Source organism: Dama dama, chromosome 19 (assembly GCF_033118175.1).
Source record: "Dama dama isolate Ldn47 chromosome 19, ASM3311817v1, whole genome shotgun sequence".
Taxonomy (NCBI): domain Eukaryota; kingdom Metazoa; phylum Chordata; class Mammalia; order Artiodactyla; family Cervidae; genus Dama; species Dama dama.
In genome coordinates this window covers 25700237-25726559 of record NC_083699.1, presented here as the reverse complement: position 1 = coordinate 25726559, position 26323 = coordinate 25700237, and the positions used below count along the sequence as shown (strand labels likewise).

At 37.8% G+C, this 26323-nt stretch overlaps 1 protein-coding gene across 1 annotated transcript in view; it reads left to right on the top strand.

The window, feature by feature from the left end:
• Window positions 1-26323, top strand: part of SPATA16 (spermatogenesis associated 16) — a 219906-nt gene that overhangs the window by 123075 nt on the left and 70508 nt on the right. The window contains 1 exon segment of the mRNA XM_061168018.1: window positions 11625-11709. Coding sequence (XP_061024001.1) covers window positions 11625-11709 — 85 coding nt within the window.

The window sequence follows — 26323 nt, the reverse complement described above, 5'->3', positions numbered from 1 at the left end:
TAGATTAGAGAAACAGATGTTCTGGATTTTTACACATGCAGAAAGGGGAGGGTGCCCTCTGCTGGTGAATGTTCCAAGGACAGGGACTCAATTCTTGGTCATGCGAGGGTAGTGGTTGGGGAGCAGACCAGATCACAGGCGAGAACGTTCCCAGAGGAATACTTCCAAAGGAAATCTTCAACAATAAGTACTAACTAAGCGAGCTTCTCAGGTTTGTCAGGCTCCATAAACACTCTTCAGATAGTCAAGGCAGTACATTATTTAACTTGATGCTGCTCTGTGACGCTAGTCAGTCTCTAGAGTTATCCTGTTGGTTTCAGGCTAAATCTGTTACAGTGTTGTTATTTATGATTTCCTTGAGACTCGGATATTAGTTCATTCATCTAGAAAAGGAAAGAATTCACTTTCAGGTTTTTCTTTTCTCAGAAGAGTAGTAGGAAACATCTCAATAGCAGGAAACGTCTTCTCACTAGAGTAGAAGGTAATGTTTTTAAACATCCCTAGTGTCTGATACTGGGTCAACCCAGGACCTGGAAGATGACAATATTTAAGGACTCAAATGCCTTCATACATGCCTTTGTCTTTTGACTTTTTCCTTAGGAATGGTGCCAGTGTCTAATTTTCTATTAGCCTACAGTCACTGCCTAGTTTAAGCTCATCCATTATCTCTCAGGAGAATTCCAACAATGACCTCCCACTTGCAAGTTTCCCACCTTCAAATGCATCCTCTAAAGAGCTGCCAAAGGCAGCTTCCCTGGTGGTCCAGTGGTTAAGGCTCCACATTTCCACTGCAGGGGCTTAGGTGTGGTTTGATCCCTGGTTGGGCAACTAAGATCCCACATGCCTCACAGTGTGGTCAACAAAAATGTTCTTTTTAATTTTAAAAACAGTTGTCAATGTTCTCTGCAAACCACAGAACTTCCCATGTCATTTAGTACTTAAAACCTGTAGGATAAAACTCAAGCTCCTTCATGCCTTCTCCCTGCTTTCCTTACCTGCTTTAAACTTGGCAAGAAGGTCTCACTGGGGTTTCCCACTCTTCCTTCTACTTCCAAGCTCTGCATCTGTGTCCCAACTGTACCCTATACCCTGAATGCCCTTCTCAGTCTTATTCTCACTTTGCTTGACTAATACCTGCTCAATATTTTCGGCTGGACCAGGTTCTTATCTTCTGTAGGTCTCCTTCCCTGAATACACCAACCATCTCAGCTGCATGTGTGCATATATCAACTATCCCACTTTACTTGTTGAGATATAATTATCTTCATGCATGCTTGCCTCCCCAAATAGACCTTGATGATAGGCATTAGCTTATTTATCTCAGAATCTCCATCTCTGTGGAATGAATGAATTCACAAAGTATGCACACTTGAGTCTGATAAAAGCATGTATTGCAAATCCATATGGCTCTAACAGGACCTCAGTTCCACATAAACCCACATCTAAAAAGCAAAGTAGACACACCCCTGTATGTCTGGAGGCTGTCACTGTTCCTGATAAACACAAGAGATCTTGACTGGGTAAGATCCCACATCACATTTCCTGCCAATAATCCTTCAGTTGTTCCCTAACTTCTGCAGGAAAAAGTCCAAACTCATCTGCTTGGAATCCAAGACTACCATAATCTGTCCTCGACATAATTTTCTGGCCCTCTCTTCTTTTACACAAACCTTCTGCCTCTCCTTAGATTCTGCATCAATACTTTCCACCTTCAATGCCCTTGTATGTAATATAAGGGCCAAAGGGGGGGGGGAAGGGGAGGAAAGCTCCCTTTTCTTCATCACCACTTAAAAATAATGATAGCCATTCTTCAGGTCTTAGCACTGAATCACTCCATTACAGCCAAAAGTAATCATTTCCTCCTTTAAAATTCTATAGCACTTATGCTCTGCACTTCTTAGTTAACATTATGTACTTAACATTTGCAGGTTCTTTACAGCTATAAAACTGCCTCATATTTTGATTACTCTTTTCAAATATGGCTGTTATACCAATACTCAAATTGGCAGCTCACAGAGGTCAGCATCGCGTCCTTATACTTTTGAATGTTGCCATGACTCTAAATCTTATTGTAATAAGCATTTACTGAAAATGTTGATAACCCTATTTGGGAGTTCCACATAGAAAAATTAATCATCAAAAATAAAAGCAAGCTTATATATATATAATTTGAAATGAGTTCTATTCATTTAGACCTCTTCAACTAGACATATATTTTTCTATAGGAGTAATAATACACATCTTGATATGGCCAGGAAAGGAAAAGTTGCCTGTGTCAGATTAACAAGCCAGAACCAAGGAGAAAGTATGTCTGCTGGCAAGACAAGCAGGGGATAGGGACAGGGGAGGAGGACCAGGCACCAAGAGGTAATAGTAACTGCCCGCACTGTTTCATCAACCACAGCAGTAAAATCTTTATAGAGTATCAGTGGTCAACAGTTTGGCAAGAAATTAGCACCAAGGAATTCCAACAAAAGTTAATAAAGTCTTGTAAAAGGCACAAAAGAAAAGAATGGTTTTACATACCAATAAATAGTACTAGTAAACAGTACAGAACCACAGTGAAGAGGCCACATTTTTATGTCAAATGTGTTTTGTTCAATTCTGATCTTTTCACCACTTTTGGAAAACTAATATCCTCAATTTGAGGAACCTCAGTTTCCTTCTTTCATAGCTTGAGTGTAAGAATTAAATGAGATGAAAAAGTAATTACTGTATACTGTGTTGGCCAAAAAGTTCAGTTGGGTTTTTTATAAGATGTCACAGAAAAACCCTAATGAAATTTTTGGCCAACCAGTACATGGTAGGCATTCAAGAAATATTACTTGGCGTTACAAATAACAATACTATTGTTGTTGTAGTGTGTGGTGGTTATCAACTGAGAATCTATAGACAGCCAGTATTTGAAATTCCTGGCTAGCAGGCAGACAGTGAGCTTCAAGGAAAATTCTCATCCATTACTAGACAATTTTGCAAGAGCAAGTATGGCTAGAACTCCAGAATAACCACACCTGGAATCAAGTTAGGAACACATTGAACTAGGTTTGGTCTGCAAAAGGTAGAAGCTTGGTCTCAGGGACAACTTTCAGCTATTAGAATTAGGCAATTAGGCACAGTGGCAGGCTTGTTACAAAGATCCAAAGACTAAAATTAACTTATTCAGTGTCCATCAACTACTGAAATGCATGAACCTGCAGCACTGTAGGGGCTGAGCCTCCATATGAATTAGGGGTAGTGGAGTAGGAAAGAGGATGACCAAGGCAAAGTGCAAACAAAAGCAGACATAAGTTACTGAGCACCATATTCATCAGGTTTTCCAGAGAAACAGAACCAGTAGGAAATAAATATACATGGAATTGGCGTATGTGATTATGGGGGGGCAAGGAGTCCTGTGATCTGTAGACTGAAGCCGAAGACTTGGGAGTCACCAGGGCTATTGGTGCTTGTGGGGGATAAACAGTCAATGGTGTAAGTTCCAATCCAAGTCTGAATCCAAAGGTAGGAGAAGACCTGTCTCAACTCAAAGACAGTCAAAGTGAATTCTCCCTTACCCAACCTTTTTTTTTTTTTCTACTCAGGCCTTCAACAGGTTGGATGAACCACACCTGCTTTGGAGAGGGCAATCTGCTTTACACAGTCTATGGATTTAATATTAATCTCATCCCAAAACACCCTTACAGACACACCTAGAAGAATATTTCATCAAATATCTGGGTACACCATAGCCTAGTCAAGTTGACACTTAAAATTATCCCCCACAAGCACCCACTACTTATTAGGTGTTGAAAGAGGCTCAAGAACAGTGCCTCCTGAGGCTTAGTCTAAAGCTACTTCCAGAGTTGATGGGGATGTTCTGTGTCATTCAATGCAGTAGTCACTAGCTATTTGTGGCTATTGAGCACTTGAAATGTACCTCGTGTACCTGAGGAACTAAACTTTAAATTTTAATTTCAATTCACTTAAATATTACATATAAATAGCAACATATGTCTAGTGGCTACCATATCAGATAATACAGGTCCAGGGAAAGAAGGTAACACACAAGTAAATCAACAAGTAATCACATAATGTGAGACTTACACTGGAAAAGGATAAGATTCTGGTTGAGATAAGGCAGAACTTATTTAGTTAAAATGGTCAGAGTAGGCCTCACTGAAGAGGTTATCAATGTTTAAGCTAAAGCCCAAAGGCCTAAATCTTGAGAAGGAGCAGCCAGATGAATAATTGAAGGAATAGATTCCAGGCAGGAGGAACCACATGTACAAATGCCCCAAGGTAGGAAACTTCCTATTTGCTTTGAGCAACTGAATAAGCCACACTTGATGGAAAAAGTGTTAAGGAGGAAAGAAAGGACAGCCTATTACAATAGTGCCAGGCCACCATAGGAGTTTGGGTTTTATTGAGGTAATTTACAGTCACATTTTTAAATATCATTGTGGCTAACTGCCATGTGGAAAATATATGAGCCTACAAAAAGACACTTTGTGTGTGTGTGTGTGTGTGTGTGTGTGTGTGTGCATGCGCTTGAATGAATGTGCTAGTTTGGCCCTCCTCCCAATCGGAATATAATCTCTTTAGTATTAGCATGTATTTGTATTCAGAAGGAATATGCACTTTGCATCCATATTAATTTATGTAAAATTAATGGTGTGTATATGCATATGCTCTTGAGCTTTCTTAAGTATAGGAAGATGGAAACAGCCTGCTAAATACGATGAAAATAAAGAAGAATTCTGCAGTTAAAATTATCTGGCAGATACACATCTACGAAGTACTTAAACCAGTTACACAAATGGAATAGCTGCTTACAAACTCTGAAAGATTACCTATAAACTCTTGAGAGAGGTCATTTTCTGGTTGCAGAAGAAAGGAAAGGAGGAGGAACTTTAAAAAGTTAAAAAGACAACCATGAAACTGACTAACATCAAGCAAAGGGGACCCACAGAGAAAGATTAAAGAAATTGGAGTTAATTAACTTAGGGAAGAGAAGATTAATATACTGTTGTGAGGGTACATAGACAGAGGATAAAGTCTAGCTGGAGTTGCAGCACCACTGGATAGAAAACAGAAGCCTGCAGAATAAAACTGCAGAAGATGCTACTTATGACTTTGAAACTGGAATCAGTGAGGAAAGCAAGCAATGTCCTTCCATGGAAGTCTTTAATATAGAATAGATTCTCATCAGTCTCATTTGAAAGGTTTAAGTGTGATCCTGCCCAAAGGCAAGATGCTGAGCAGAATGACTTTTCAAGGTCCCAGTCAGCCCAACAAGACCACACAGCGGATGGTGTGATGAGATTTTCTCTTGTGTACCCATATCTTATTGTTTTACACCACCATGTGGCCACACTGAGTAGAAATGCTATAAATTTTGAATCTGAACATAGGCCTGGAGAAATGTCAATAATAGATTCTCATACTTTTAGAACTGCACATTCTGTTTAGAGATATTCAATGTGTAAAGTCACCTGGCATGAATATCTATTCATCATGATTCGTTTTCAATATTAACTTGGAAAACAACACTGATATCTGTCTTATAAATAACAACATGTCAGATTCTTTTATTGTGTATTTGCTATTTGATAGAAATAGGATTTGATTCACAATAAGCTGAGTCCATGACATAAAAATCTTTTATTTTAGATGCTATTTATTTGAAAGCCAGATTCTGACCCTTTTACATTTAACAGACATATTAAGTAAACGTGACTGCAGAAAGAATATTTTCTAGTGAATTCAAATGCAGTATCAAAAGAATAGTCGATTTACTTGCAGAAAAAACAGTAATTATCAACGCATTTTTCAAGACATCATGTTAAAAATAAATTTAAATGCAATACATTAAGCCACTGTGCTTCTTGGTACCTTTTTTCTTTAATTTATGTGATAAATATATCAGCATCCATTAGCATTTGTTAAGCTCTCATATGAGCTAAATGTTGCATTGGATTCCATTTAATACATTGGAGAAATTGACAAAGCCCAGTCTGTCCCTTCATTCCCATGTCGCCTCTACTAAGAAAGCTTTCTGTTAAATATGGACGGTGAGGCTGACCTAGGGCCAGCTGCTTGTGTTACAATCCTAGTAAACCATGTGTCATAGTTTATAAGGAGTTTACGTTTTTTTTGTTGAAGTAAATAAATCATGTTTTGTCATTTAATCAGCAAATATTTATTGTATGAGGACCACACTATATAGTACCACATTAACAATGCCAGGCACTCCTTGGGCACTGCAGAGAGAACAGTGAATCAAACAGGCAACAATCCCGGCCCTCGGGGAGCTTCCATTCCAGTGATGACTCACACAGTAAATACTGGGGCTTTGGGGGCCATAAGGTCTCTCTTATAATTATTCAACTCTGCTACTATAGCACAAAAGCAGTCCTAGACAAAAGTGCACAAATAGATGAGCATTGCTATGTTGCATTAAAACTTAATTAACAAACCCAAGTGGCAGACCAGATTTGACCCACAGGCCTTGGCTGGCTGACAACCATAGAAGAAGAACACAGTGATAAATACTACCAAAGTGAAAAATAATAAACACTATGTGAAATGGTGATAAGTACCATGGAAAAAGTAAAAACAAGCAAGAGTATGAATAGGATTAAAGTGTATCAGGGTCATCCTTTACTGAGAAAATAACACCTGATAAAGACCTGAAGAAGGTGGGCAAGAGAGTCAGGGGTGTCTAGAGAAAGAATATTCTAGGACAGAGACCATCGGGTGCAAACTCCCAGAGGCAACAGTGTACCTGTTCTTTTTGAGGAAAGCAGGTGGACAGTTTGGAGCAAGTAGGAAATGAGATCAGAGAAGTAATATGTGACCAGATGGCATGATGCTCAAATTCCATTTTAAAGATGGGTTTTCACTCTAAGTGAGAATAGGAAGCTTTTGCAGTTTTAAGCACAGCAGTGACCTGCTCTGGTGCACTAATTTTAATGGGATCATTCTGGCGGCTGTATTGAGAATAGATGGAGGGAGAAGCAGGGAGTCCAGTGTGGAGTCTGTTGCAATAATCCTGGTGAGACATGGTGGACCAGATGGTAATGCTGGAGGTGGTGAGAAGAGACAGGATTTGAAATAGGTTTAAGATAATCTGACCGGAATTTTATCCTGGATTGGATGGGATGTGAGAGAAAGGGGGAAATCAGTGATGACACCAAGATTTTTGTCCAAGAAATTAGATAGATGGAGAAGAATGCTAGAGATAGAGGAAGAAAGGAAGGTCAGGGTCTCACGTATGGAGATAAGTTTAGGTATCCAATTGGAGATGTTGAGATGGCAGCTTTAATAAGAGTCTGCAGATCCAAGAAGAGGATTAAATTCGGGGTAAAAGTGAATGAACTGTCAACCCACGGATTGTGTTTAAAACCATGAAACTGGTGAGATCACCAAGGGATTGAGTACAGAAAGAAAGAGAATGGGTACAAGCATTGTGCCCTGGGAACTCCAAGGTTAGGAGTCCAAGAAAATGAGGAGACACCAGCAAAGGAGGCTGCAAAGAGCAACCAGGAAGCCAGGAGGGAAGTCATAAAGAGTGGAGCTGTGCAAGCCCAGTGGGAAGAGGATACTGGAGGAGAGAACAGTTGCATCGGTTATACTGGAGAGTATGCGTAAACTAAAGACTGAGAATTGAGCCACTGCATTTAAGAGTGTGGAGACCATTAGCAGCATCACTAAGAGCGGTTTCAGTGAAGTGGGAGGAATAAGAGCCTTGCTGAAGTGAGTTGCAGAGGGAAGTTTTGTTCTTTCATTCATTTGCTTGGTTTTTGTTTTTTTGTTTTTTTCATGAGAAAGCATTAAGATGATAACTGGAAGGGAAGTGAATCAAGAGAGGCTTTGGGGGTGTCTTGTTTTGTTTTAAGGTGGTAGGAAGAACAGCACTTTTGTGTGTTAGTAGAAAAGCTCTGAGAAAAGGAGAAATTTAAAGAAAGAGCAGGAAGGTAAGAGAGAAAGAGCAAGAAAATTGCTGGAGCAGTTTCCATGGGTGGGCAAGACAGGATAAGATCTGGAGCAGAATTGTGGGTGGGCCTTATTCACATTCTGCGTGTATAGTGCTTTTCATGGTGCTCAACACCTAGTAAATCTTAAAACAGACATATTAAACTACCAACTGTCAATTAAAAGGGTTTGGCTAAAGTGATCTTATAGTTCCAGCGTTGCCACAACATTCAGTAGATGAATGAAAGTAAGTTGAATAGAATGAAGATGACGAAAGGAAGACATTTAGAAGTAGCATTGAGTCACACTGACTAGCATCTAGGATTTTAGTCGAAAGGTAAACAAAAGTCTAAAAGATTCTAAAGGTAAACAAAGTCTAAAATATTCCTGAAGGAATGTAGGAAGAGTGATGGGTTAGTGTTTCCTGCTGACCCACGAGGTAAGTCAAGTACCAGGATCCCGCCAGGTACTTGACTCCTTGTAGATAATTAATCAATTACCTTTGCCCTTTATAAGTTCAGCATGATGGAAAACCACTATCTCCTGTCTCACAAGCACTGCATGGCATAATGTTATTTCCATGCCCTTTTCATGTTCTTCCACTGATTTTTTACACTGTTTCATAAAGGCTAAGCTGTAGGGCAGTCATGATAGGACAACAGACATAGGAAGGTGGGGGGTAAAAGCATAGCTGCCATTTCCACTGGGAAGAAAATGGGGTTGGAGCAACTGCAACCCCATTGTGTTCCTAATATGAACACAACTCTGTGCCAAGTACTGGAAGAAGCACACTATACTTATGAAAAATATCCCAGCAAACATGTAGCTCTATGAAACTACAGTTCATTATTTAACACTGCTATCTTTTTATGATTATAATCATTGTGCTTCACTGAGGGCAGGCAGCAAATTTCCATGAATCTTAATTCTCCACTTACTTCAATATAGATTTGGAGATGTGTTCCCTTGGAAAAAGGACTTGAGCACCCAGGTGTCATAAAATCATACTTAAGAAAGTAGTAAAATTTGACAGCACATTGTAATAGAAAGGCAACTTTTGGAAAACATTAATAAAAACAATAAAAGTCCTAATTTTGCAATGATGAACTCAAAACCAACTCACCAAAAGCTTTACAAATGCAGGAAAGCTGAGAAGCTCACTGTAGTAACCTACCTCCTCTTCTCACAATTGTTCCAATCCAAGGACAGCAATGACTAACATGATAGAAACAATCGATTTAGATTTTACTTAACTCGAGCCACTGTGTCTATGACCCAGGGTTATCTTTTACAGTTCTTGCATGTCTCAAAACTGTGAAGTTCCTTTCCTGAACTCTGCTCAATATTTTTAGTACAATATGTATGTTGTCCCTGAAATATTTAAGGGGACCTGTGACTCGAACGTGTAGAAGCTGGTGTCTGACTGCTGATCGACACTTATATCTAGCTTGCCACCTGTTGCTCAGCTTAATACTCTGTTTATCTTAGAGTTAGGTAAACTATGCTAAATCTGTCCCAGGATATGTGTTTTGTAAATAAAATCTTACTGGAACACAGAAAGTCGTCATTATTTGTTTATTTATTGTTTACAGCTGCTTCTAAAAGGCAAATGTACTAGTTAGGGCCAACAAAACTTAAAATATTTACTATTTGGCCTTTTACAGAACGGGCTTCCCTGGGTGGCCCTAGTGGTAAAGATCCTGCCTGCCAATATGGGAGACATAAGAGACATGGGTTCGATCCCTGGGTCAGGAAGATCCTCTAAAGGAGGGCATGGTAACCCACTCCAGTATTCTTGCCTAGAGAATCCCATGGACAGAGGAGCCTGGCGGGCTTCAGTCCACGGGGTCGCAAAGAGTCAGACATGACTGAAGCGACTTGGCAGGCACTCATGTCTCTACAGAAAGAGGTTTCCCATACATTGTTTAACTAGTGGCTGGTGTCCTCACTAAGCAGTGTTTGTCTGAGCCGTATTTACCTATCCACATGCTAACGAAAGGAGGAATTAGAGTGCAGATCAAGTCTGCACTGAGGACCCAACTTCTACGCATCTAGAGTGTGCTGCCCTCGACAGTAAGATTTTACATTTTCCTTGATATCTTAAATTCAGAATTTATAAAATGGATTTCCATTAGGTTACAAGCACCTACATGTCAAGTAGATTTCCTTTTTTGGTTATTACAGGAAGAAAATTTTACAAGTGTTTGTGTGCTAAGTCGATTCAGTCATGTCCGACTCTTTCCAACTCTATGGACTGTAGCCCACCAGGCTTCTCTGTCTATGGGATTCTCCAAGAAGCAAGAATACTGGAGTGGGTTGCCATGCCCTCCTCCAGGGACAAGTGTTTCTATCAAAATGCAAATATCTGAAATTTACTTTGCCACTCTATAGTCTAATTTTTATAACTTGTTTTCTACTCCCTATCAGTTTGTGTGATATGAAAACCTCCTAGCTCGTTTCATCTTATGATTAAACCAGGGCTTTGAAAAATATAAAAAGGTTTCTAAAAGATTATTATTCTTAAATTATTGTCTTTTATTTTGAAATGTCAGTGTATAGATTCATTTCAATACCACATGTGTGAAAAGAGAGATATTGAGCTGAATAATCCTTCAAATGGTAGTACTTTTCCCCATTGTTAATCTTTAGAGTTCTAACTTTTTGTCTGTCCTGAGCAAAAATCTAAACATTCTAATTCTTCAACAGAGTACCATAGTAAGTTTATAGCTGCTCTGTCTTAGACAATATATATATTTAGGGAAGGAAAATTTCTAATTCAATTTACAATTATGTCAAGAAACAACACGTATCTGTGCAGGCAAAGATAAGAAAAACATTCAGGGTACAAAGTGATAGGTCTGCTTAAGTAAATAAACTTTTGGTACTAGTGATTAGGCACACAGGATTATTATATGTTTAATTGGCCAATGTGACAATTTGGAATTACTTCCAGTTACGTTTAATTGGATTTGGAATCTCTGGAGGAAAGAAATAGAGAAGCCTAGCAGAGGAAAAGTCATAAAAGTAAACTGTTTTTCCAAAGGGTGCTAAGCAATGAATTAATATCCACTGCACAATAGTTTTTAATATCCCCTCAGCTTAATAAGACTAATGTGGTGGTTATACACACTAGATTCCAAAACTAAATCAATGAAACACCAAGGCCAGGAAAACAAAGTGTTTGTTGAGTTGAAAATTTTTTATTTTCAATTTTAAGATGACTAGTTAAGCCCAAGGTGAATAATCTCTAATTTAGGTAAAGTCTGAGACATGCCTAAATACCAGTATAACAGTTAGCTATATATGTTATGCTAGATTTGAAGGTGTTCTAGAGTCCATAAAATAAATGTTATTCTATAAATGCTTTGTAGTTTATTAAGAGGTAACCAAAACGAAGCATTCTCTCATTGTCTTTAAATATTCTTATACTATATAAACAGGAAAACCATGTAGAAGACAAATGGCATGTTGCTTCTCTTCTAGATTTAATTTCAGTACCAGAAAAAAAAAAAAAAGACCTACTTTCTATGCTCTAAAATGTGCTTTATGCTTTGCTTAATATTAGCCTGGTCAAATTTAAAAAAGATCTTTGGTATTTATATATAATGCCTGCTATAGTTTTCCTTCTGTCCTACCTATAAACTTTTTCTTTTTCAATCTGTTCTTGTTCTTAGGAGTGCCATGATTGCTGACTACATGTTCTGGCTCTGTGGAGGAAGTGAACATGGTGTAAGCAAGCTCATCAAACTGTATTGGCAGGTAAAAATTGATGTCCCACCCAGGGAGGAGGAGCCCGTTTCATTTTTAGAACCAAAATGAAGGACTGGTGCTTAAAAGACTGCTGGAAAAGGTAGCTCTGGGCATATCTATCAGAAGGACACTACTCAGTAGTAATGTATTTATAATGAAGTAGATTTTCTGAGACTAATTTTAAGGGCAAAATTCAAGGTTGTTAACCCTTGGCCCATACTTTAGTTTTACAACCCAATATAAATTTTAGACATCCCAGGAACTATGTTCCCAGGCATGCTGCTATAATGACATGGTCCTTTAAAATATGAACATTGTGTTTTCATAGATTCTTTTTGATCTGTGAACTGTAAAAGCAAATTCTAGAAGTAATACCAATTACACAATAAATAAAAATAAAAAGATCCATTGTATTTGTAGAGTAATGTAGCATCTGAAACACTTAATCCGTTATAAACTGCAGATCTTCTTTCTTATTTATTATTCAAAATAGCAACAAGAAGTCATACCAAAGGTCAACTAGGTGTCAAGAAGGGAGTCACAATTTCTCAGAATTTTAAGAAGAATTTGTTCTTGTTCAGTTGCTAAGTTGTGTCTGACTCTTGTGACCCCATGGACTGCAACACACCAGGCTTCCCTGTCCTTTACTATCTCCCAGAATTTGCTCAAACGCATGTCCATTGAGTCGTTGATGCCATCCAACCATCTCTAATTCAGTCTCCTTCACAACATACAAATCTGTTCTTATTCTATCCTCTCCCCACAAACTGTCAATGACTTTCTCCTGAAATATATTCAAGGTGAGGAACTCATTCCCAAAAAAATAACATCTAACTCCCTAATTACTGAACTACTTTCCTCATTAAAATGGATTTCTACTCCCTTAAAACTTTCATCAAGTGGTTCCCAGTGAGGCCACATGGACCAAATGGAAATCCACTTCCAAATGAAATGTTATCAAGTTTAAAAATCCAGTAGAGAAGCCTCTTCCAAATTTCCTCTCCAAACTGTGTGTGGCCTTTTTTTCCTTTGTATTTCAAGATGGTTTAATGTAATTGAATATGAACCTTGTCAACCAACTAGAATAAGATCTGCTAAGACCTGATATGTAAGATAGAAATAATTGTCAACAGTCTCCCGATGCTTCCTGATATTTTCCCCACATTTTCAGTATTGTGCTTTGGTGCCTGGTTTTCTGTTTTCTATATCACCTATTATCCTTGTTGAACAATAAAGTACTAGGTTTATCATATAAAATTCTTAGTAATGTATATGATTCCATCTGAATATTTGGAGCTCAATTCACCTGCTATAAAAAGTAAAGATTTAAATTAGCCCTAATATACTTGAAACCTGTAAATTGACCTTCAAAGTATGTAAAATTTAAGACTTTATTTATGTAAGTGCAAGACTTTCCTAAGGAAATCTAGATCATGCAAAACAGTAGTTACTTGTATGTATGTAAGCAAATAGTTGTAAAGAATTGCCAGATGTGGAAAATAAGCAAATAATATCTACTACATAGCTATACTAAAAGAAAGTGAAAGTGTTAGTCACTCAGCCATGTCTGACTCTTTGAGACCCCATGGACTGTAGCCCACCAGGCTCCGCTGTCCATGGTATTCTCCAGGCAAGAATACTGGAGTAGGTAGCCATTCCCTTCTCCAGGAGATCTTCCTGATCCAGGGATTGAACCCAGTTCTCTTGCACTGCAGGTAGATTCTTTACCATCTGAGCCACTGGGGAAACTCATAGTAAAAGAAAGGGGTTATTATTAAAGGATTTCAGAGGTTTTTGAAGAAATCTGGAAAGCAGTTGAATCTTGAGGGTTAGATGATATTCAGCAGACCTGACATTTACTAGGCTCCAAATGAATGCTTAATTAATTTATTCATTCATTAAACAAACACGTATTAAGCATCCAATATTTTTTCTACACTGAACAAGGAAAAAATAGATCTAATGTTGGTATAGCCTAAGATAAGTTAAGAGATTGAAATTTTTATAAATGAATTTTTGTTTGTCTTCTTCAGCTTTCAAAGAACATTAATATCCCTATTTTACTTAACTCAAATTTTTAAAAAATATCTCCGCTTACCAAAAAGTATGTGCTATACAAAAAAGGAATAAAACAAATGCTATTATTTTACTATTTTGCATTAATAAAATATAATAGAAAACATATTTGTCTTTGTATTCTTTTTCTCCTTTAATTTGAAGCAACCTGATATACTGAAAAAGGGCTCTCATCTGGAAGTCAGAACTGACTCAGTTCAAGTTCTAACACCAACATCTAACCTAAAGCAGGCTAGTCTCTAGGGGAATTTCAGCTAGAAAATAAGAGGTGATGGTTGGATGGCATCACCGACTCAATGGAAATGAGTCTGAGCAAGCTCTGGGAGTTGATGATGGACAGGGAAGCCTGGCATGCTGCAGTCCATGGGGTCACAAAGAGTCAGATATGACTGAGCAACTGAACTGACAACAAGGGATTTGAGGTTTATTCTTAAAGCCCATCTTAGCTCTAAAATCTCCTATTTTCAGGGACATTCAAATATGATGTCACACAACCTACTGATGATATGACAAATGAGTGGTTAATATCCAAAATACTTAAGCGGCTCATACAACTTATCAAAAAAGAAAACAACCTGATTTAAAAATGGGCAGAAGACTTGAAAAGACATTTTTCCAAAGAGGACATACAGATGGAAAACAGGTACCTGAAAAGACACTCAACATTGCTATTATTTTCTTGGGCTCTAAAATCACTGCAGACTGTGACTGCACCCAAAAAATTAAAAGACACTTGCTCCTTGGAAGAAAAGCTATGACAAACCTAGACAGTAGTAGAAAGCAGAGACATCACTTTGCCAACAAAGGTCCATATAGTCTAAGCTATGGTTTTTCCAGCAGTCATGTACAGATGTGAGAGTTGGACCATAAAGAAGGCTAAATGCCAAAGAATTGATGTTTTCAAATTGTAGTGATGTAGAACAGTCTTGAGAGTTCCTTGGACAGCAAGGAGATCAAATTAGTCAATCCTAAAGGAAATGAACCCTGAATATTCATTGGACGGACTGATGCTGAAGTTGAAACTCAAATACTTTGGCCACCTGATGTGAAGAGCAAACTAATTGGAAAAAGCCCCTGATGCTGGCAAAGACTGAGGACAAGAGGAGAAGGGGGTGACAGAGGATGAGATGGTTGAACGGCATTACCGACTCAAGGGACGTGAGTTTGAGCAAACTTCAGGAAACAGTGAAGAACAGGGAGCCTGGCGTGCTGCCATCTATGGAGTTGCAAAGAGTCGGACACGACTAAGTGTCTGAACAATCACTTCTTCAGCGGTGAAGAGGGCTAGAAAGAACTTGTCACACTGTAGCTGCATTCTTTCTTCTACAACTTGATACCCATCTTCTGTTATCAGCCAGTCTCCTCTTCTCAAACACCCCCAAACTTTACAATTTCACAATTCCAAACTAATTAGCAAAATGGAAAATCCCTAGTCCAGCCATTTTAAAGTATTGACACATACATATTCATATATTGCTTCTAAAGTAATAAAATTATTCTAAGAAGAACTTGAAGAGTAAATTCCAGTCTGTCTCCCAAGCCCCCTGCCTGTTAGATCCAGGGCTAAACTGAATAGCATCTGAAGCAGAGCTAGATTTAATAGCATCAACAAATGTAAAAACAAACAAGTGTTCCTCTTCCACTCCTGTTTCCCTTTCCTGTTTCCTCACCTTTATTTTCAGCCATGCTCTCAAACATGTGAGTTATCCTATGTGCAGCTTTATCTCCTGCAATGTGAGGAACAGAGCCAACTCTGGTCTGCATCACTCAGCAAAGTGGAGTGAGAAAAGGCAGTAACAGCTAACTTTGTTTCAAAACTCCCATGAAAGGAGTACAGAGAAATCCCACTAAACGGGGGCAAGCTGCCTGGTCAGCTCATTCCCCACCTTGACTATTCTTTTTAAATTCTTTCTTTCTTTGAGCCACAAACCCCTTTGAGAATCTCATTCAATTGACAAGAATCCACCTAGAAACAATACTCAGAAACACATACACAGGGGGAAAAAATGTGCTTTTTATCTCATTGTATTGGAAATTGATCTACATGTAGTTGCTAAAACATCAATGACAGGGAATTCTGGCTTTCTCACAGTTGTAAGAAGGTTGTACACTTTTTTTGGAATAAACCGATACATCATTTTGACATTGCAGCAATGTCAGTGTTTCTTCTTAATGGCAGTAAGAGGTAAAATCCTGATTCACGAAATCTCTAATAGCAAATGGAATCTGAGCTCCTGTAGCTCACAGTATCTCATACGGAGCACGCATCAAGAAATACCAAAATTCATGTTACATCATTGTCCTCAAGTCCATGAGATTATCTTCATTAACTTCATATTATCAAGGCTATCTATGTCAGCAATTTGTTTCAATTTTAATTTTATCTAGACAAAGAGTGACCTTCATAAGAGATAAGCCATCTGCAGAGTTTCTATAAATTTTTTGGTCCCTAGAAACACTCAAGACTTTTTCACCTCCAGTATTAGAAAATTCAGGTTTCTAAGAATTTCTAATATTATTTTAATAATTTCTAATAATTTATAATATTTTATTAGAAGCAATAAATTATTTTATTATTTAAATATATAATTTCTAATTTTCTAATAATTTCTCTAAATGAGCCACCTCATTTAGAATAACAGCTCGATACCGAAAAAAAAAAAAAAATGGTTCTTCAATAGTATCTCTGATAGCAAATTCAACATTTCAATCAAAAGGCTTGCCTCATTTTTATGATGAAGATATGAGCCATTATAAAGCTAGTCCTGGAATGAACTTCTCACATCCAATTTGTTCTAAGAAGGGGCTATCTTTCCTCTTAAAAAATTTAAAAGAATTAACTAAATCAAATCTCTCCTCAATCTCTTCTCTGGATTGCCAACAAACTTCGCTGGTAGGGAAGAACCTCATGGTATGCTCCTGTATCTTGACAAAGGTTTACTGAAAAGGCACTGATTCGAGTTCTTGGCGCTGAGGAAGTTGAAGACTTTCACAGCAGTGGAAAGACCTCTTTGGGGATTGCTGGAAGGGCTGTTGACACGAACACAAGCCCATGTAAAAAGGCTGACATGTGGAGCATCTTTCCTCAGTGAAGCTGCAGAGGCTGAGACAGTGCCAACATCTCGGGTCCTCCATCTGTGCAGAGAATACCAAAACTCCCCATCCAATCCAAGTTGTGCTTGGCATTGAAATGTGCACCATCTTAAAGATATCAATGGTCTAAATGGTTTCCAAGGAGGGCTCACCAAAAAGGAATATTTCTTTGGTGTAATAAGTCTCCTTTCAAAGGACAAGATCAGGAGCTGGCTGCACTGAGAGACAAAAGATTTTCCCCAGGCACATGCTGGAGGAAGACAGTGCACCGTCTGTGATCCCCTAAAACCCTTCCATGGCTTTCAGGGGTTCACAGACCACAGAATAAGACTTTTGCACTGCTCCTTCTCTTTGCAACAGCCCTATTTCTCTTTGGTATTGGGCCTAACAGGAGACATTTACTGCTTCCAGCGCTCAAAGCAAAAAATAGCACCCAAAATGTCAGTGTCATATAGGGCCTCCCGAGACTGCACTGCAGTCATTCAAGCTTGAAATCCTTCCATTCCAGTGTCTCCAGACTCCTCCTAAGTTAGTGGGTAGCTTTCTTCTTTACTCTCAAATTGTATTTGTCATTCCTATTCAGTGAGCACCTATTTATCGAGCACTTAGTGACTGTGTGTTAAACACTGTGCTAGGCCTTGGATATACAGCAGTGAGCAAAACAGACATCACCTTGTCTTCAAAAGTAGATAATCTAGCACAAAATGTTTACCAAAAAAACCCCTAGTACTTAAATTAGACATCACTTCTTAATCTATGTTTCTTCCACAATACCATCAAAGTACCATCACAGTTTGACATGAAACTCAGACCAAACAAAGAGAATAGTTTTGTATAGTTATTTTGCATGCAGTTTTAAAATTCAGTTGCTTATGCTATTACAACAAATGTGTGTGTGTGTGTGTGTGTGTGTGTGTAAAGTTCAGAATTGCAGACAACTTCTCTGCTATAGTTGAGTTTGGGATTCATCAGAATATCTCCAGAAGGTTGCATTTTCCCAAGAGTCCTTTGTCTCATTGGTTTCTGTGTTCACAGATGTCTTCATGAAAATTCCAAGGTTTTAGCGATTAGCTTCTTTCAAAAGTGGTGATTCTTTCAACAATCTAATGGATTTCTCTGGCTAATCAGAGAATGATGTAGGATATCTTTATACTGAACAGAAGCTGATTTCCAGAGTAATTTTTTTCACTCCTGTTCTTTTCTTCTTGATACTGCAAAATCATCCCAATATTAGTCATTTATCTAATAAAAACGTATGATTTCTCAACCTCAGAATAAAAATAAAATCTTCAACATGAAATTATAGGCAAAGTCATGTCAAGGAACCACAAAATTTTTATCTTTAACAAAACACCTACATATTCTGGAGAAGAAAAAAAATTGTGTTCTCTTCAAAGATTTGCTTCCCTGTGAAAAAATTTTCCACAGAAGGAACCAAATAGAAATACCACATAAGCATTTCTCTTAAGTGGCTTATATTTATAGTTTATTTAATTATTTGACCTGTCAGGCAGAGAGTTTATAAAATATTTGAGCGAGGAATTTCTGAGTATAACCCAGGGTATACAGGATTTGGATTAGATATCATCTGAGAAAAACCAAAGTCACTCACCTACTAAATATTTTCCCTATGAGTTCGTATATATTATGCTTAGATTCCAACCATTTGGCATAAAGGTCCAAGTCATCCCCTGATAATATGAAACAGAAATTTTATCTGTTTAACTCATTAAAGGGTGACACAATTGTGGGAATTAGTCTGAGACTTCCCTAGTCTCTTAAGAAACATGAAAACAGAAAGAACCTTGAGGGAAAAAGATGTGGAAGGAAAGGTAAGCTCTGATGAGGAAAGGTGACAATGTCCTGGAATATAGGAAATGCAGACTGAACAGAAGGACCTCACATAGGCAAAGGATGTGTGGTGCTTAACTCTGTGAAGGAAAGGGAGCAAAGGGAAGCCGGTAATACAGAGCAGTAGAACCAAGTCAGACTTCAGACTCACAAGATATAACTTCCAGGTCCAATGCTAGGATTCAACTTTGGATAAGTCACTTCATCTCTGTATTAATTGGCTATTGCTACAACAATGCTGTGCAACAAATCACTCTAAAACTCTGACTTATAATAATAAGCAGGTTAGCTTGACTTTGACTGATCTAGGCTGGGCTTGGCTATGCTTAGCTCTAAGCTGCAGAGAAGCCTAAGAATGATCCATGTGTCTCATCCTCCTTAGACCAATGGCTACGTGATGTCTCTTTCTTATAGCAAAATGCAGGATTCTAAGAGAGAAAGCAAAACCACATAAGAACGTTTCAAACCTCTGCCCATATCTTGCTTGCTAACACCCCTTTAGTCAAAGAAAACCATGTGCTTAAGTCCAAGGACAAGGAGTTAGATTCTTCTGCTTACTGAAAAGTCATCACAACCCTGTTGATATGCTATTGCTATAGCTGTGCTATGCTTGGTTGTGTCTGACTCTCTGCGACCACATGAACTATAGCCCGTCAGGCTCCTGGGATGGGAGCCTGTCCATGGGATCAGGGAAGCCCCATGATATTGCTATAGGGAGGGGGGAAAATCAAGACCAGCAACTCTGTCTACCATAGCACTCTAGACTGTTGGTTTCTACTACTATATGATGAGGAAGTTGGGTTAGATCAATGGCTAGACATTGACCTAACACTGGTCTAGTGACCACTGCATTAGAGGCACCTGGGGAAACATTAGAAGTATTGGATTCCCCAGAGTTGGGTGAGATCCTGAAAATCATATTTTCCTACTGTCCCCCTATTAGGTGATTCTACTGCACAACTGTGGGCTAGATGGTCTCCAAGACCCTTAGTAGTTTTTAAAGTTAATGGCCAACTTAATCGACGATAAAGTTTATGTAGGGCTTCCGTAGGTGCAAAGGTCGAGTGACAGATGACCTGCACAAGTGATGCTGCCTCTCTGACAATGCAACTGATATAACCCATAAGCCCCAGATTTCTGGCCCCTTCAGTCTTTCCACTATATATAAGAGAAGCCTCCCGTAAGTGAGGCAAACTGCGCTTCACATTTTTAAAGATCAACAACTGCTCTCCCCTTCTTGCCCCTTACTCACAATGTAAGTCAGGTTTTCCTGCCCTCCTATCCCAAAGCAGACTCTGTGGCTTCCTCAGGATCCTTTCCTGTACTTGGTGCTACATCGAGGCCACAATGGGACTGCAATATTTTTCAGTCACTTGCCTACAAAGAGATCTGTCCATTAAGCTGGGCAATATGACAATTCTCATTTTATGAATTCTTATATTTTTCAGTTAGAAGACAGGCTAAAGAGGAAATGTCCAAATTGAGATGAGAGGTAAAAGAGAGCTTCTTTTCCTGGGTCTTGGAAAAAAGATAAATGTAGAAATGAATTTCTCATCTAATTATTCATTTCTGTTTATATATTCTTTAATGATATGTTTCTATGGTTACCAGCGTTGTTAAATGCTGCCTGTGTTTCATTTTGCTTTGATGCTATTTGAGGTAGTATGCCAGTAGAAGAGGTTCGCTTGTAAATGAAAGATGTGATTTAGGCATGTATTTGATCCAAGGTTGAGTGTTCTCGTGAAGGAGATAGTGACCGTGACATTATCTTCTGTTTATATAGTTCTGTGTAGTTTTTCTATTGATGTTCTGTGAGTATCCCAGGGACTAAGAAGGAAGAAAGAAAGGAAGAAGGAAGAGAGAGAAGGAGGGAGGAAGGAACCTGAACCATATATATATTAAATTCATGCACACATATCAGAACTATATATATATATATATTTATATATACACACATATATATAGTACATATCTATACATATATATAGTACACATTGGTACTGTATATGTGTGTGTGTGTATGTGTATGTGTGTATATATATATATACATATCATATATATATATCATATATGTATATCATTATCATATATATATATGATGGCATTGATTTGACCAGATTGCCAAGTAGGTGAGGTTGTTTTTCACCTGCCCCATCCTTCCTTTCTCCCCCACACCATCCCCCCTCCTCTATCACACATATACATGTCAAAAGTCAAAGCTTTCTTTGAAAAAATGAGTCAAACACTCAATTACTTCACCTCAGTGTGAAATCTACTCAGAGTGTCACCTTTTAGTAGTTTTCCTGCCTTTGAAATTCTAGTTCTGAGAAATAAACAGCTTTGTCTCCTGCCAAAACAATTTCCGGCATCCAGATCATGCAAGAATGGGTGGACAGAGCCTCAGAAAGTGGCCTCCAGAGGGCTGCACACTTGTACATCAGCCCTATCTATCTGCAAGTTGATATTTCACCCTTCATAGAAAAGAGTGGCAGAGGAGATCGAGCATGTTCAGGTGATATAATGCAAGGAATCCAAACCTTGTGCTCTGTGAAAACCTAGAAGGGTGGTTGGAAGGGGTGGGAGATGGGAGGGAGATTCAAGAGGGAGGAGACATATATATACCTATGACTGATTCGCGTTGATGTATAGCAGAAACAAACACATATTGTAAAGTAATTATCCTCCAACTAAAAATAAAATGAAAACGAGTGGCATCATATCAAACAAGAAAATAATCCTCAGCCACTCCTGAGAAATATTTATTTGGCATTCTTCTTCAGAAATATATATATATACTACATATATATAATATATATATATACTATATATATATAATATATATATATATTATGGTGCTGGTTTGATTTTGCAGTAATATCCATAGGTGATTAAATAGAGTCAGCTTTTCCTTTTCTTTTTTCTCTCCTAAAAAGCTTTTTGGGTTTCCGACAGTTCTTAGGGGAGAAAAAAAGTAACCTCTAAATTTCCTTTCATTTTCCATCATTTGAGAATGATGTGAGTTTCAGAGATATAAGGCAATCTGAGCCTTCTCTCACTTGAACAAATTTAGGTATAACTATTTGATTCCCAAAAATCCTGTGGCTATCCTGCTAGGTTGCCATGAGGTTATTTTATTTACATAGAGGCTTTGCCTTCCAGTTCAAATTTGTGAACATGTGGATTCCTTCTTTGTTTTTGTTTGCATCTGAAGATCAAAAATTGCTATGAGCAAAACCAGTTTTAGAGGAGTTTATGGTTATTTTTTATATTTCCCATAGATTTTATGGGTTATTGATTTATAAGCTTGCAGAGAAATTGAGGTCACTGTTTTATTTTAGCAGTTGGCAATGTGGAATAACTATTCCATGAAATCATGAAATTTTTTAAGCTATGTCCACCCAGGTATAAGATAATCTGTAAAATGCAAAGCTTTTAATGTTTTTATTTATATTCAGCCATCCTTTTGATGGTATTGCACAGCAATTAAGAATAGATTCTCCTCTTTTCTTGAATTTATATGATTGTACTTTCGTCACTAATTTGTGAAGATTGCCTGTTCTACCTGGGCCACAGTTCCTAGTGGAATTATTTTCTTTTTCATAATTTCCGCTCTTCCAAATAATGAGGCCTTGGCATTTCAAATGTCAACCTTTAACGTGTGGCATGATATACTTTTTCTCAGGATCACAAAGTAACTGTTAAACTAATCTATTTTTATACAAGAAAGCACAGGTGCTATTTTATACAGCACAGTCTAAACTAGGAGTCAACAGCCTATGAGAGACAAAAACCTCCAGAAGACCTTGGGAGAACTATTTCAAGCCCAACCCTGAAGGGATGGAAAACATCATAACTAACATGGCAAGTCTTCATTTCATTTATCTTTCATTAGGTAGAGGTTGGCCTGCTTTAAGATTAACATATGACACAAAGCAGAGAGAAAACTTTTTTAAAAATTTATTTATTTTAATTGGAGGCTAATTACTTTATAATATTGTAGTGGTTTTGCCATACATTGACATGAATCAGCCACGGGTGTACATGTGTCCCCATCCTGAACCCCCTCCCACCTCCCTCCCCATCCCATCCCCTGGGTCATCCCAGTGCGCCAGCCCTGAGCACCCTGTCTCATGCATCGAATCTGGACACAGGTAACCTGGAATACAGGGGCAGTTCTCTTGAAGATAGCATTGCATTTCTTTTCACATCACTGGAAGTTGAATTTTGTTACTGTTGCCACAGAGTGTGTGTGTGTATACACATATTCTCTGAAGTGTCTATGTATGTGTACTTCATACACTGGAACAAGTCTGTTGCATTTCTCAGATGTAATTATCCCCCTCCTGAGATTTCCTGATGATGAGAAATCATATATAGGAGGACTCCATGGACTATAACCCGCCAGGCTCCTCTGTCCATGGGATTCTCCAGGCAAGAATACTGGATTGGGCAGTCATATCCTTCTCGAGGGGATCTGCCAGACCCGGGGATCAAAACTGGGTCTCCTGTATTGCAGGCAGATTCTTTACCATCTGAGCGACCTGGGAAGCCCATATAGAAGGATACTTTCCCCAAATTAATCATCTTCCTGCAACCTGTTGTCTTCTAAACTATAAGGCCCTCTTGAGGAGCTACAGGCCAGAAAAGATTAATGAAAGGCAAATGAAAGATATAAGAATGAAAAAGAATAGATGTATGGTACCCAGGCAAGGGTGAAACTTGAGGGAGGAAAGAAATTACCAGGATGAGGAATCCACCCAAAGTCTACTACTTTGAGTACTAGACTCCAGCACAATAAAGACACATCTCTACTTGGCATTGTGATCCCTATTACTGGATTCCAACATCAAAATCCCTCCTAAGTCTTCCAGGGCCATGGAGTTATTAGCTCCCAAGACAAGTAGTTCTTTCATTGGAAGGCTCTGCTAAAATGTTTTTCCCTTCTACTAAGGGTTCTCATATTTATAATCCTATCTTAATGCCAAATGGGGCTACACACTTCACTGATGAACCCACATGGCATAAAATGGCTCAGAACACAAGGCTCTGACTGATACACAACTGGCTTGAATCCCAACTCTGTCACAAAGTAGCAGTGTGAACTACTGCATGTTATAACAGGTAAAGAGTGCGGTTTTCTCCTCTTTAAAGTGGGATGATAATGCTTATTTTCCAGTGCTGACCCAACAAATAAACAGAATAATTTATCTACAGCACTCAGCCAAGGTACAGTGAACATATTCAAATAATAAAAATGAGTTTTCCATATTTATCAGCGAATTAAACAGAAATCTACATAGGCAGAGTCCAAGATCAGGTTGCACTCTGGTGGCAGAGTCAGTTCATATAACCGATGTCTTGTCCCCAAGTTAAACATCCTTGGATTCTTTCAACTTCTACAATATACCTTTTTTTCAAGGGCGTCCTTGACTTTTCCACTCAAAGTTATCTTTTATAGTGGCCCAAGAGATAAAAAGAAAATATATATATATTTATATATGTATACTTATATATATTTATATATATTGGTAAAAAGCAGTACAAGCCTGGAAACCTCGTTACCAAGTTCTTGTCCCCATGTCACCATTAATCAGCTGTGAAACACCAGTCAAGAAATATAATCAAAAAACAACATACACAGGTTAGGGAAAGGAACACCTACTTTCGTACAACTAAACAAAGCATAAAGATGAAACACACAACAACAAAAAAGGGTTCCAAACCATGCTGGCAGCTACCACTGAACACAGGAGCTAAAGCTCATTAGTGATACCCAGTAATGAAATAATGATCTGTAATACAGTTATGTATTCATGTGATACCTTTTGGTGATTCATTTTACGTCATCAAGAATAAAAGCTCTGTGGCATCCCAAACAGTCTGGAGGCTGCTGAAACCCACACTTGTAGCTCTGAGTTTCTATCAGCTGGTGGTGTTTCTCTAATGTGCAAGCAGGAAATTATTCAGGGTCTTTAGTACAAGAACATACTTTATATTCTATTTACAAATTATATGTGCTTTGCCATTAAATAAGTTAGACCAACCCAAGCACATTATTGACTTCCCCATTAAGAAGCCTTTCATTTAATTTCTGTAAATGTTTCTCTTTGAGAAAGGCATGCTAATTGATAGCGTATCCTAAATCTAATCAGCAGCCTGTAGACAAAACACTCTCACTGTGGTCAGTAGGAGTGAAGGATGAATACTTTATGTTAGGATTATTGTTGTGAAGAGGAACTTGACCTGGTTTAGTCTTAATGTGGTCCATTTATTTCTTTGTCAGCATCAAAGTCAAATTATCCTTGTCTTTGATGACAGGAAAAAAACAGTCATGAAAAAAGGAAATGAAAGCAATACTTGATCTTATAATTCTAGGAAATAATCTACTTACAAAGATAAAACTTCTCTCAGTGTAAGAGAAAGCACTGGTTCCAGAGATGTGTGTTCTTGTCTTACTTCCATCTCTAATTTTGTGACTGCAAGTTGAGTCACCAGAACTAACAAGAGCCTCAGTTTCCTTGGTTATAAAGTTAAATGATCTTAAAATAATATCTTACATCCCTTCCTTCTCTTTTGTTTCATGCTGAAGAGGCATGGAAATAAAATTTTACTATGAAATATAAATGATTAAAAACAAATACAGGGTAAATTTTGGCCACTAAGTGCTGAAGTTATTCAGCTAATGGAGGCATATATATAATCAAAACCTTAACCCTAACCAGACTGGACAATGAATAGTGGAATACATTTACACACACAATATGTGGATACATGTACATATATAGTTATATGTTCTAAAATCCTATAGCACTCACATACACTGCAAAACTAAGTAAATATTTCAGAATTTAAAATGGTAGTTCTTGTGACTGTTTTAAACAAGACAGGTTGCAAAGTAGAGAATTCAAAACTGCTATATAAAAATGTGCTTTCCTTGCTACAAATAACCTGTTCATACAATATTTGGTAATTTCCAGAAAACACAAATAAAAATGTAAATACTTATATTTAAATTGCATGAAGATATTTACAACGTTCATATCACTGAGCTAATAAATGTAATGGAAAAGCTGCCAAATATTCCTTTATGCTAGAAAAATACACAACTTACAGTGAAGGTTGCTTAATAAAAGAACTCTCATAAATCCAAGGCAATATTTCTTCATTAAAATGTTGATTTTCAGGGCAGGGCAAACTTATATATTTTATTCTGACATATCATTATATTAATAAAATTATCATAAAAATTTCAATCCTGGCTAGTTTCTAAATGATACTATGAAGTAGTTTATAGGTAAGTCTCAAGGCAAGATATTCTTCTCTGTAAGAAAATCTACTCTCTAGATCAAATCTAAATTTCAAGAAAGTTGAAGTCTTTTGAATTAAATTCATATGTATTTAATAAGGATTAAGTTTGAAAAATATTGCTCAACAATTTTATTTTTCTGTTTTCTAGAAAATCCTAGGTATCATTCCAAATTTCATCATTATAATAACAAAGAGTCATATTAACCACTAAGGACTAAAAATTCCCGTCTCAATCATTTATAACTTTCAAATATAGCACTGGTTCCTTTGAATCTAATAGTATCAACTGAAGATG